This window comes from Molothrus aeneus, chromosome 1 (assembly GCF_037042795.1).
Source record: "Molothrus aeneus isolate 106 chromosome 1, BPBGC_Maene_1.0, whole genome shotgun sequence".
Taxonomy (NCBI): Eukaryota; Metazoa; Chordata; class Aves; order Passeriformes; family Icteridae; genus Molothrus; species Molothrus aeneus.
Window position 1 is genome coordinate 113825913 of NC_089646.1, and position 14585 is coordinate 113840497.

Consider the following 14585-nt stretch of genomic DNA (forward strand, 5'->3'; position numbering starts at 1 on the left):
TGTGTTCAGTAGCCTTGCAAACATCTTAAGGATCTGCCTGACATTTGGAAAGGTGCTTGAAGTCACACCACTGCTACAGCTAGCTAATACAAACCTGTGTATAAATAAGGTCAGCTTTACTGCCCTTGTTTTCACCCTCTCTAGCACATTTCCCTTGACTATACCACAATTCTTTTTCCAAGAGTGATCTAGTTAAAATAAACCTCAGATAGTTTTATCCCTCAAATATTGCTCAACCACACCCCTCATTAGATGTCTTAAATAAGACAATGATTGTCTTGTGGACAATAAGAAAATGGATTGTCAATAAGACAATTGATTGTCTTGAATTCAATCAATTCAAGACATGATTGAATTTTCAAACTGCAGGCTAAACTTTCCATGATTTGAGCAAGTTTGAGGACTCTGGTCAAAGCATGATGTAGCTCCCTCTCACACCCACAGATCTCCTCTTGTGAAAGTGTGAGAACACCAATGTGCACCAGGTCCTCCTCTGATGTTAAGTTAGGTTGTGGCTATAGAACATAGCCACACATGATAATGGAAAATGTTTCTGTGAACAGTAACCTTTAGACTCTGAATTTTACAGAAAAATAAAACAGGGCATATAATTTTTTGAGCTTACATTTAATAGTGCTAAAAACCCGTAGGGATATGCAGAAATCAAGATATATACAGACATATATAGATATACAAACACAAAAACAGAATTTTCAGGGAATGTATAAGTTGAATCAAAAAGGTCTGGCTGTATTAAGATACTCTGGTCAGGTGAAGTTTGCTTAACTCATCTCAAAGAAATAGGTTTAGGTTTAATAAAAAGTTCATGAGGCATAATAAAGTGTCAAAGGGTTTCTCATTTCTAGAATGAACCAAGAAAAATTCTGCAAATAGCAATTCCTATTGCTATTTGGAGAAAGTTGAACAGCTTTTTTATTTTCCTAAGCACCCGTCGTAATATATGTCGTATATTTCATGGTTTTGAAAACAGAAAAAACACCAAACCTGTTGAAAGATTATAATAAACAAGATTTTCCTGGTGACTTTCATCTTATTTGTGATAACTGCTATACATGCACACAGTCCAACTTAGATCTGATCTGGGAAGGGAACTCCACAATGGCCAACTTTTAGTACTGAGAGTTGCACAGAAGTCTGCAGGCGAAATAAAAGATTGAACTTTTATTTCCTGAATCCTGATCTATCAACAACATTATTATTTCCCCTCTCTATGTCCTGATCAATACCACATAGCTGCTAATAGTGCCTTCCTAGCACAGCTGGGGTGTGTTGATTCATCTTAGACATGACAACCTTCGTCTAAATATTTCTTTGAAATTCCCTCCAAGTGTCATTTGTCACATCAGCCATCAGCTGTTATCCCCACTGGCTTCCTAAAATGTTACAGTAACTCTTTGGGATGTTTCATCTGTTTGCTAACATATCCTAGCTGATCCTACCTCTAGATTTCTCCATACCTGGAGATTTCAGTGAGGTCTGTTGGAGTTTTGTCAATAAAGGATGAAGCGTTAGATTTTAATCTTTTCAAGAGAGCAAACTTGCCTTTCTATTCTTTTGTAAAGTGTCGTGTAAATTTGAGAGGCTGTAAAATTTTATTGCTGATGATCTTGACTCTGATTTAGAGATTTCGTGAAAGGTCATCTATTCCAAGTAGAGTCTATGATATATTAAACCATTCACAAGGTTTCATTAAAAGAGTTTCAAAAGTACTTCACAATATCAATAAATGGATCTTGTGAATTGAAGGTGGAATACTTAGACACCTTCATGGCCTACTTAACCCAGGTATTTTTTTGAAAATGTCATTGAATAAAAAGAAACATCGCTGTACCTTTAGATTTTATCCAAACTGATACAATTTGCAAATATTTTTATATTACATTTTTAGTATGTACAATTAAAATTTAGCATTTATGAATAAAAATATTTTATTGGTTTTTGCCTACTTGGTACTTCATGCAAATATTTGAAAACCAAAATAATTAGATAGGATCTAGTTCTTTATCTCTAGGACACGTAAAGAGTACCAAAATGTTATCAACTACTAGCAGTATGATCCTAATTAGTTTAAAAATGTTTTCATTAAGTATTTGCATTGGCAAAGACAACTAAAGATATCAGCACAGACATTGTATATATAAAATAAACTTTTGGTTTTAAAATATTATTATTTTTATATTTTATGAAATAAAATTCTATATCACAACAATGAAGGTATTTCTTCACACAGCAAAACAGGGGATTAAAGTAGAATATTGAGTATCTTCTTAAAGCTGAAACAAATACAAGTGCTGGCCTAAATGAAAATGCTATTCTGAATCATGACTGCTGGAAAATTAGGGATATGAGAAACATTGAGTTTCACCACTTGGTTCACATCCATATCAATATATTAATTACAAAAGAGTAGTAGAATGCCCACTAGGGGTGCATTCTGAGTGCATTTCCAAGTACCTGAAAGGGCAAAATGGGTTTTCAAGAGTGTGTTCGATATTACCATGCACTCTGTTTCATTTGTCTTACTGCCTGTTCTATCCAATCTTAAAAAATAAGTTAAGTCATAACAAAAATCTCCCATTACATTTTCTGTCAAAAACATCAAAGACCTTCCCTGTAAAACTGAGAGAAGTTGGTAGTAATTTTAATAATTTGTGTTTCAGCTATATTACTGATGTTGAATATACTTAGAAGTACTGAATCACATGGGGTTTGAGAAATGAAATTAGAAACCTTTCTTATGCTGTATTTGTGTTTTGTTTATATTAAATTTGATCTTTTTTTTTCCTTCTACAGCAAGTGGCTGGTTTCTAGAAAAAGTGGAAATCACAGATGCAGCTAGGAATTCAGTGCATTGCTTCAACTGTAACAGGTCAGTAGATCAGTCCATCATCCCTCTGTACATGCTGTTTTCTTTTTCACAAATCTCTCAGTTGCTTCTGTCTGGTTTTCTAAGACAGTAATGATTTTTTTTAACAATGTTGTGTTCTTATCAGTCCATCCCCAATGACTTTTGAACCCCCTGGCCAACTTGAAACGAACTTGTCAGAAGAATTGCTAGAGGAAGACACTAGATTTTTCCCCTCAATTAAAACTGGATGATTGTAGGAGGGAGAGGCATAATTTAATGCCTTTGCCAAGAGAAAGCATTCAGACATATTTTGAGTTCAAGAGGTAGAAGGTGTCTGGTGAACCACCATACAAGCATTAGCACATAAATAGCTCTGGCAAACATATCAGGGATAAGCAAACAGGCATGGAAGGGAATCAGAAAGGAAATCAGTGGAACATGGCAGCATAGATTCAAAACTCATGGAAGAAGTAGTGTATTTTATTGAGCAAGGGCAACAGTAAAACATTAGAATCCTTCTGTTTCAATGTTTGCTTAGTATGGGCCCAAGACACATTCAGCAAATAGGATAAAGATTAAAAAAAGCTTCATATAATGTAATGTAGAAGTGTAATGATCTAAATTTAGAAATGTATTTAGGTACTGGGTTGCTTGGGTAAAGGGTACTGTTGTACAAAAGGAGGGTGCACATCAGTCTGCATCAAACTGAAACAACACAGTTTCAGAAACTGGAAATTAAATTGAAGGGTACATTTGGAGTGACTGTTCACTAAAATATATCATTCATAGCTTGAAGAATTTCAGAATAAATAACTGATGCAAACATATTCATGTCCTTCCAAGAGGAAATTAGCTTTTTAATGCATATGGAGAATATAGAAGTGTGAAAATTTACAAGTTCCCTATATCTAGAAAGAGAATGTTACCTGGTAATCTGAAAACAGAAATGGTAGCCAAGAATATTTAATTTTATCCTTTCCTTAAATGTTTCTGTAAACTTGACAATTAATGGAAGCCAAATCCCAGCCCCTGTACCAAAAAAAGGTAACCTTTGAAGTTCTTGGATACTCAGTTGGTCTCTACAGTCTAAATCACTAGAGTGAGGGTGTTACCTCAACAACCTTAAACTTCTTCCAATAACAATAAACTTCCCTTGCTTCAACTTCCTCCAAAGGCATGCTCTCTAATCTTCTAGATACCTAAATCTGAGTTAGTGGGCATTAAGCAAAGCTCTTAACCCACAGAATCACTCAGATGTGCAACACAATCCATGACAGGATTTTCAGGATTTGATGCCACTTCACCCCTTTTGCTTGTAAGAGTTTTCAGACCACACCAGTCAGAGGAAGATTCTTGCAGGAGTTAGACTGCAGGAAACATTTTTTTCCAGATATTTGGGTTTTTTTTCAATTTTATTTAGAATCTTATAGTAAAAGTGCAAAGGTATATAAGAGACTAGCACACAAACTGGAATCACATCATTGATGTGGGTGAGTGACTGGCACAGATTGATTCTACATGCACCTGACAAGAACATTTAACTGAGGCTTGGTGGACTATGTGCCTACCTTGAAGTATATAAACCCTACTAAAACTGGAAGTTATTCAGTAGAAGAGATTAGGAGGTTAACCCCAGGGTACTCAGAGACCCAGAGGCTCCTCAGATAGAGGAAACTCTAAGTTCATGGTCCTCTTCCAGCTGAGACATGGAGCTCCTCATGGAACTCCTCGTCTCATGGCCTACGGAGTGAATGGGGAATGGGCTCATTCTCTCACATAAAAAAGACTCCTCCAATACAAAAAACATCTCTAAAAGACATTAATCACTGAGAAACCTGAATCCTTTGCTAACTCATTTAAATGCCTGTTGTCTAGCTTACACATCACATCTTTTCTAGTCTCTGTGACTTCCACATGCAATTTTAGCTGCCAAAATCAGTTATGCTTCGGCCTGGACCTGTTTATCTTCAGCCATATCTCCCAGCTGCTGAATGGTGCAGCTTCAGATGTGAGCTACTTTGATGCTGTACTTATTGTCTGGGAATCTCTCCCACACATGTAGATATCAAATCAGGCAGACTGTCATACACCTTTCAAAGTACAGAAGATTTTTAACTCTCTTTGGAAATTAATACCACTGTATCCATGGTTCCAGTTAAAATCAGTCTACCCAAACTTTGGACTCAGGCCTGTTTCTCATATAATCAACAGTAAAAGCTCCATAGGCTCTTACAGAGCTAGGATTGGGCCCATCATGCAACTCAGTATTTTGTGAACCAACAAAGAGATATGGGAAAGACAGAGTTCCTAGAATTAATTACAAGGAGAATAACTTGCTATCACAGAATATGTTTCTCTACTCTAAATTATCCTGATTTTATTGTCATTCTTTAGAGCAATTTACTAGTTACCTATATGACCAAAAAATAAAATTAATTTATATTTAATAAATATATTAATAAAGTTAGTTACAATTTAAAATTACACATATGTGAATACTATGTGAAAACAAAAATTTTAAGTTACTATTTTCTTCAGGTTGGCTTTTTTGTCTCTACAAACAAATGTAAAAACTATCCTAGAAAATCAAAGGTGCAGAACCAGGCTCTCACAAATTGTCTGTTTCTTAAATTTTATATGTGCTGTGTCTATGACAGGTTTTTGTTTTTCCCTTAAGGTGGCTTTCTGAAGATGAAAATGATGGCCTCACCATAGTGCAGCTTTACCCACAGCTGCTTGATTTCTGATTCTTTACAAGTGTGATCCTTCTCCAAATCCATGCTGATTTGATTTTCATGTCTTTTTATAATTCTGAAGGCATTGTAATTATTGTGAAGAAAAGTCAAAACAATGTATTAAAAACATCACAGTAAATTAAATATGTCTAATGTGAACACAGAATTCTGATCCTATTATAGATGCTCAAAATCTTTGCATGACAGAGATTTAGATATCAGAAACTTAAATCTGTAACACGGCTCTGTGGACTTGAACTGAGCAATCATAATTGTAGTATGTAGTTACATATGTAGTAAAATACTCAAATGTTTGTGTTTCAGTAATGATCTGTGGGTAAGCTAAATTTAGCTCATTTCAAATCTGTCAGTATGTATTCATTTGATGATATTTTTTCATTTTCATCATTTATTAAAATTTAGATCTTTTCAAAATCATTTTCCAAACAAACTGCAAAACTCTTCAGCCCTACTGAAGTCTTGCTTGGCTTCTCTTAAGTTCATAGCAGAGACTAATAAAGATCTTGTTATTCAGAAGTTCACCCTGTGTTGGTAAGCCTCTCGCTGGCATTTGATTGTAAAATCTTGTAGCTGAGCCAGAACCTCAGCTGAGAACCTTTAGATCCAAAGGTTCTCTTAAGAGAGGCTGTTATCAGTAACACTGCAATAGCTTAGGCAGGCTTAGGCAGCTCCCTGCTCAGCTTGATGATTTTTGCAGTGCCTCTCCTTAGCTTTCAAACCAGCTTTCCAGTGCCACATGTGTGAATGCCTTCATGTCAAAGAAAAACAAACAAAAAAAAAAGATCCAATGATTTTTTTGCAAATGCACAGTAAAAAAAATGTATTTAGCTGTAAATGCACAAGTTAATGTTTGATTTGGTAGGCTTTGATATCATCAGAATTGACTTAGGAAGGATTTAGGATACAGACAAATCTGAAATGTAATCAGGACTTAAATACCACCTGAAGTTACATGTGTGTGGTCAAAATACAAATATTTTATACAAGCTATGTAAGGCATCCCTCTCTTAATCAAAGACTTCACCTTTTGTACCTCTAAAATCTAAAACCTTTCTGAAGATCTGAATTTTAGACTTGGTTCATCCTCAGGACACTACCTATGTTCTGTAGCAGCAATGGGCTTTCTATAATTATAAGAAATAAATGAGTTTGTAATCTGTGTTGATAAAACATTGTCTAGCTGTCTTGTTTAGCATGTTTAATGTATATTTACTCACACTATTCTGTGAAATTAGGATAGTTGGCTGACATCTGCAACTGATGAGATCCCAGTTGTTACCTTGACACAAGAAATAATACATGCTTATATTTGGCCTTGGTAGGTAAAATAACTGTTAAATATAATTTTATTTACTTATGTCATCAAAAGGACAACTATTGTAAGGTGTGGTTGTGGTCGGTCTGAGCAACAGAACACTGAAACTCTTCTTCTTTTCTTTTTCTGCTCACACTCCTACCACACTCACTGGAATGGATTTGAAATTGTATCCCCAGAGCCCACAGTTCACTTACTTGGTATCAGTATTCATTACAATGAATCACTTCGTTGTGATCTATTATGTGATTTGTTTCATTATTATGTGTTTCATTAATAGTTTGTAATACTAGCTCCCTTTGATGCCATCTCTGATTTATCAAGTGTAAACAATGCCTTCCTAATCTGTTTTTCTTTACTAAGAGTGGATACCCTTGTTCTGCAGCTGCCTTCCATACTTGAAAATTATTTTCTCTACCTATACAGCGTCCAAATCAGGTTTTGGATTTGCTTCCCTGGATCCAGAGCCATGTACACAACTCTCTAACCCTTTCAATAATGGGACCGGGACATCAGAGGGCTTCATTTCAAGAACATCATGGGTGCTTACAGCACACAATACCAGGGCATTACACTTTGATAAGAAAATGTGAAATACCATATAACACCCACAAGCTCAGGTCTTGCTTGGAAGACATGCCAGTTAGCATATTTAGCTTGTGAGCAGTGCCAAATCCCAAACATGTTTCTTCCACATGATGTGTGCTGTGTTTGGCACAGAAGTCACTTAATCTCTGTCCCTTGCCAGTGGGATGATATTTTGAAAAATCGCTGGCCAAAGAAGGGGAGATTACAAAGGTACCTCCTCGTGTGCACTCTGCTGTTCCTCCACAGCAAGGGTGCTGCCCTGCTTTTTTCCTCCCAACACCCTGCCCTGCCTATGGAGAGCCTGGGCAGATTTTGACACTGCTGATGCTTCCATGGATGTAGCATGGAAAAGAGACTGCCTGGCTCAACAAGTAATTCAGGAATTGGACACACAGAGGAGTCTTGGAAGGAGCAGTGAGGTAACTCAATCAGCGGAGCAGGCAAGGCTGTAGTGGAGAGAAGGGTTTCACTTCTACTGCCTCTCTCTGTTGCAACCTGACTAAAGAACTGTGAAAGAAGGCAGGCTAGAAGATTTTGGTGCTATTTTTATTAAACATTTGATTACGGACTGCAGACAAAGCCTGAAGTTGGGTGCTAAAATATTTATCCTGTAGACAATATCATAGACTCTTAGAATTGGGTCTGAAAATGTCCATTAGAGTCCAGTTAACTCCATCTTTTTTCCTCATCCACCTCTCCTGGTGTGCTGTTATATGTCTATTATTAGGTTGATCTAGATTATACATTTCTGCCCTTTTAAGCCCTTAAGTGTCTCAGTTTCTTTTGCTGCTGATGTTAAGGGTTTGAAAAAAATATAAACATGTTCTGACTGGCTCACTGGACCATTTAGTATTCTCCCAGCAACTCCAAGTACTGTTTTTCTGAAACTGTCAAGTTGTGAATGCATGTCAAGCAAAGATAACTGGTAAGCCAGCAGCACAGGAATTTAGACGTCGCTACTTTGCAGCTGCTTAATACATTAGGATATATTAACTTTTCCATCTACTGCCTTCTTCATGGTGTAAGTGCAAACAATGTCATCTAGTTCTTCATTGTTAGTATTTATAAATGTCTTTGCAAACATAAACAACCTCTGCTCACATATCAGTCTGAAGTGGTTGTTTGCACTTCTCCATGAAGAAAGGCAGTAGACTGGAAAAGTTAATAAAATCCTCTGTACTTAGCAGTGCAAAGTAGCGACGTAACTTCCTGTGCTGTGGCTTAACAGTTTTCTTTTGCTTGACTGAAATTAATTTTAAACAGTAAACCAAGAAGGGGAAAGAAAATGGGACTTTTAATTTTCTTTTCAAATTTTTGAAAATTCTTAATTACATCTTACAGCGTCAGAAGGCATGTTAATATTTCCTTAGGCATTCTAGAAATGCTTTTCCCATTTATCATAAAATATGATGTGCATGGTATTTGGGTTTTTTTTTTGCATGCACAATAGCAGCAAAAGAGTTGTGAGCATTTTAAAAGGTTGCAGGCTTGCTTCCTTGCTGTTTTCCTGTATCTGTCTTCTGCTATCATTCCTTATACATTTATGTCTATCTTTGATTATATATTTAAATACAAGCTATGAAGCAACTTGAAAGGTGACTGACATCCATTTCTAAATAATAAATGTAAATTTAAGAAATCCTGAGTAAAATCTTAAAAAAATCCCAAGAAATAATTTCTTCTTTCATAGGTAATTTAAAAATCCATATGCTATCTTCAAAGCATGGCTATTCTCTGTTTGCTTAAACCTAGAATCAATCAGTCTATCTATTATCTATCTATCTATCTATCTATCTATCTATCTATCTATCTATCTATCTATCTATCTAATCTATCTATCCATCCATCCATCTATCTGGAGTGTACAGTTGAATCTATGTTTCTAATGCTTAGACATATGGAAATATAATAAAACAAACTACAGCCACAATTCACCATGAAATTCAAGTATGGGACTAAAATGTGTTTGCCTAAACAATAAGGATATAATAATCATTCCCACTGCTCTGATTTATAGTCCTCCTTAATTTAAGTGTACACCTAAAAACCCCACGACATTGGGCCTCTTCCTTTAAGATCTCATGTGGTGTGTGTGTGTAAAAAAAATAAAATAATCTAAAGCTAAAGACAGAAACCAATCTCTGTTTATACTTTTAAAAATAGATAGATTTTAATAATATTTTTTTAAACAGCGTACCGATTTACGAATGTATTTCTGATTTGTACTTATGTTAATTTGCAGAAATACTGTCCTAATTGAAAAATGTATCCTCTCTTTGCAATGAAGTATCTTGGGTATCAGAGCATACAGTCCCATGTGCCTGTTTGAAGGAAGCTAGTTGGGCAAAAAGACAATTAAGTGTTTTAGTACATAAATGTTAAACACACAGCCTAGATTACAACTGCCACTGACGCCTGTGTGTACAGTTTAAACATAAATCTATTGAAAATACCTGAAACCTATTAACATCTTGTAGAATTGTTCTTACTTGATGCACCTAAAGAAATTGATTTCATGTGCATCTGAGGGCACTGTTTTAACATGGAAAGATAAAGCCAGTTGTATGGAAAATGTAGGAGTGAGACTATGTCTGAGTGAGTGAATGAGAAAATAAATGTTCATCAGATTCTCCATCAAGTCAGCCTAGTTTTGTGTCAAACACATCTAGACAGAAACACAGTGCAGGAAAAGACACTGGGTGCCTTTGGAGAGAAATGATACTAGAAGGTAGAAGGTAGGTAGGTAGGTAGGTAGGTAGGTAGGTAGGTAGGTAGGTAGGTAGGTAGGTAGGTAGGTAGGTAGGTAGGTAGGATCACTAGGGAATCCCTTAGGACTTCCTTTGTTTCTAAGAGGGGCTGCTCAGGAGCTCTGCTAAGCATTGCAAGCCCTGCCAGGACAGCAGGATTATGCACAACTCCTTCTTGATGCAGAACTACTCCCTAAAGGACTGACTAGAGTAAGAAAGGCAGGCTTTTGTGCCAGAATGCTTCCAGAGGGTGTCAAATTCAGGTACAATGATCTTATTCTAATGCTTCAGTTGGTCTGAACTAGAAGAAAGTGCAGAAACTAAAGCACTAAACTGCAATTGACAAAATACTGTCAAACAAAAGAAAATGGATTTTGGAATCATTTTGAAGGATGCATGCAAGAATTGATTAGACCTGTAGAGTATAATGATAGTCTAATGGCAAAATGAGAGCTATACAAGCAAAAGTTCAAGTCTGCTTTGAAAGGGCAGTCTGTACAGCACAGCTAAAGAAGAGATGGAAAAACATCATTGTTAGGATGTGAAGAACTAAAAAATAGTTTAGAGTAAAGATAAGAGGATTGGAAGCTTGTTTCCTGGACATTTAGATTTGAGTTGATAATGGTCTACGGTGAAACAACAGAAGGGCATACACACACACAAAAAGTATTCCTAAAGTAGACCAAGATTCTAAGGGGCAAAAAAGGGAAACAGTTGCAACTCAGAACAAAGCAAAAGAAGTGATAACTATAAAAATGTTTTCTTTAAAGAAAGGAGAAGAAAAAGAAAGCCATGAATAAAATCTCCTTCAGAGAAAAACTAACTTTGCATGAGAAATGAATGTACTTGGTTGTCTGTACTTGGTTTATGAAATATGTATTTATGTCTGCGATCTCATTTTTGTCCTTCAATTATATTTTGTAATTAATAATTTCTGAGGTTTAGTAACAACATTGCCTTGCTGAATGCATGCTGGTTTGTACACAGTGTGTATACAAACACTTCTGGCCTTGATACAGCTCCACAGAAGTTATGCCGATCTAACAGAGAGGAAATTTGGTTCTGTTGTTATTATCATTATTATTATTTGGGATCCTTTTCATTTGTTATCTTTAAAGTGAGAAAACAAACCAGAAGACATTCCTCTTATCAAGTATCAAACAGCCTTTAATTTAAGTTTAAATGTTCATCTATTGCACTGCCTTTCTTGTCACAGACAGCTATTGTTAATATGAAAATCAGTGTGAAAGAATATTATTTCCCTCTCAAATGCAACAGTAGCTGAATCCAAACAGAGCAAACCTAACCAACCAACAAAAAGAAGAGGAGAGGAGAGGAGAGGAGAGGAGAGGAGAGGAGAGGAGAGGAGAGGAGAGGAGAGGAGAGGAGAGGAGAGGAGAGGAGAGGAGAGGAGAGGAGAGGAGAGGAGAGGAGAGGAGAGGAGAGGAGAGGAGAGGAGAGGAGAGGAGAGGAGAGGAGAGGAGAGGAGAGGAGAGGAGAGGAGAGGAGAGGAGAGGAGAGGAGAGGGAGAGGAGAGGGAGAGGAGAGGGAGAGGGAGAGGAGAGGGAGAGGGAGAGGAGAGGGAGAGGAGAGGGAGAGGAGAGGGAGAGGAGAGGGAGAGGAGGTAAACATATAGGAAAGAAAGCGTAAAACTGTCCCCCCATCTCCAGCAAATTATCTTGCAAATTGAAGACCTTTCAGATTTAGAGGTCTGAGCCCACCAGGGTGAACTGAAGTCTTCCTGGAAGATGGGTCAGCTCCTAGTTCTATCAAATGCTATCCTTTAGTGAAGTGGTTCAGGACTAATATACCAGAAGATTTGTTCCACATATGGAGCAGGGAGGGGAGGATGTGGGGACACTTGGCCTCAGCACTTACCTTTTCCAATGGCAAGCAGTGGAGTAGCCTTAAGCAGGATCCCATGACTTCTGAAGATGATGTACACTGAGACTGACACCATTTATGTTCCTAAATATCTCCTGCATTGCTCAGAGCAACTTTGTGCCTTTTTAGTATGTTGGACCTAGATCTCTTCCATTTTATTCTCTCCTTCTTAAATCTGACACCTTAGAGTTACTCTCTTACCCCACCTGCAGCCCAAGCAATTTAGGTTAGGATTTCAGCTCCAGGAGCACAGTTGCTCCCCTACTGCCACTCATGTATCACACTATAACCTCCGTTATAAGTTTGTGGCATCTTTTAGACCTGTATATGTCAAACAGACTCAATTAAAGTAACCTACAGTGTACACTAAACCATTTTATTGAAGACATAACTACAAGAAGGCTCTGGGGAAACCTTATAGCACCTTCCACTACCTGAATGGGACTACAAGAAAGCTGGAGAGGACTTTTTACAAGGGCATATAGTGACAGGACAAGTGGTAATGGCTTCAAACTGACAGAGGGCAGGTTTAGATTAGATGTTAGAGAAAAAAACCCAACAATTACTGTGAGGGTGGTGAGGAACCAGAACAGATTGTTCCCCAGAAAATTGGGGAGGCTCCATCCCTGGTTGTGTTCAAGGACAGTTTGGATGGGGCTTTGAACAACCTAGTCAAGTGGAAGGTGTCCCTGGCCACAGCAGGGGATTGGACCTCAATGATCTTTAAAGTGCCTTCAAACCCAAATCATCCTATGAAATAGAGTAACACTGAAAACTTGTTGGTTATAAACCACAAACTTGCAGCTAAAATAGCTTTATCATTAAGCACCATCTCTGCTCACAAGGTAATCCTGGAACCATAGAATGAATCATAGAATGCTTTGGGTTGAAAGGGACCTTAAATGAATATATTGTATTATATATAGGTGCTGACTGAATTATTAAAATATATCTTGAGAAAGAAGCAATTTGTACTACAAGTCTCAGGCAAGAAAGATCATGCAGATTGTAATGAGAATAAAACACAGGGTTCCAAAAGGAATAGAAATAAAGTGCAGTTATACCATTTTAACAGAGACTGCATAGCAAATGTGTATTATTTAAGAACCATTATGTGACAATGTAATTAAAAGACTCTTGTGTGATAACATGCAAAATAACTAGTTAAATTAGTTTCATGTGTGCTTTTCACCTTCCAAAGTTTGATTTTTGTGTGTTCAGCACTCTGAATACTGTTATGCATGCTGCAGTCTTTTCTTGAAATCTGGGATATACATCAGTAAAAGCTAATTTCCTAAAGGCAATTTTATACTTACCATGTACATTTAAGAGTTAGAAGGCAGATTTCTCAGCTGTCCATATGACTTCTTCTGTTTAATTAATGAAGTTAAAGGGACTATATTTAGTCACAGAGCTTAACATAACACTACCCTATCAGTCTCACTGCCGTTCCTATTAAGATATTCCAGCAACGTGGTTAAACGAACTCACTGCTCTATTTTAAGAAGGGAGAGGGCATGCTCATAAAATATTGCAGAGGCTTTAAAAAATTTTAAAAAGGTGAAGAGGTCAATTAGTTTCTCATCCCGTATGGTTGAAGATGCAGGAGGACAGAGAGGGCGGAAGGGCCAAGGATGGGCGGTAAATGCGCCCCCACCCCGCCAGCAGCCCGAGCCCTGTGATTCCCGTGTGACTCTCGGAGGCCGATGCTGGTGGCCTCCCGTGACCGGGTAGCCGTCGTTCACTTGTGTCCCCCGCCGGGCTCCGAGGGCGACGGTCGCCGCGGGCCGCCCGGGGGAGTCTGCGCTCCGCGGCGGAGAGCGGCGCCGGCTCCGCCCGGGACAGCTGCTCCCGACCTCAGCTGCTCCCGCCGCCCCGAGCCGGGAGCTGCCGGCGGAGCCAGCTCCGCTGCCAAAACACCCGGGTGAGCTCCGAGCAGCGACCGCGCTCTGTGAGCAGCCGGGGCTGCGAGGAAAGGGGCGGGGAGCGGTGAAAGGCGTCGTGAGTTCGCCTGGTGAATTTTACGCCCAAAATGCGATTTCTCCAGGTGGCGGAATAAAACGGTGTCTCCTCACCTTCCCCCGAACGCCTCTGAGGCAGCGTGAGTCACGGCACAACCCGAGAACTGCATCTCGCAACAGCGTTTCACAAAGTTAGGGAGCGTCGGCAGCGCTTCCTACGGGACGGCCGGGAAGCGGCCGCCGCCCCGTGCGGGACCCGCCGTGCCGGGCGCTCAGCGCGGCTTCGCCGGGCGGGCCGGTCCCGCTGCGGGCATCGGGCGGCACGGCGGGGCACCGCCGCCCGGAGCTGCCCCTGTCACCGCGCTGGGGCGGCAGCAGCGGCGGCTGCCCCCAGCCCAAGGATGCCCGCTAGCAGGGAGAAGCCCGGGGGAACCCCCGCCCTCCCGGCCGCCCCGTCCGCACCCA

General features: G+C 38.9%; 1 protein-coding gene across 1 annotated transcript in view; it reads left to right on the plus strand.

Moving 5' to 3' along the window:
- Positions 1 to 5616, plus strand: part of RP1 (RP1 axonemal microtubule associated) — a 164908-nt gene extending 159292 nt beyond the window's left edge. The window contains exons 56-57 of the mRNA XM_066547495.1: positions 2815 to 2890; positions 5547 to 5616. Of these exons, the coding sequence (XP_066403592.1) occupies positions 2815 to 2890; positions 5547 to 5616 (146 nt within the window). The remainder of the gene's footprint in view (positions 1 to 2814; positions 2891 to 5546) is intronic.
- Positions 5617 to 14585: the final 8969 nt, after the last annotated feature.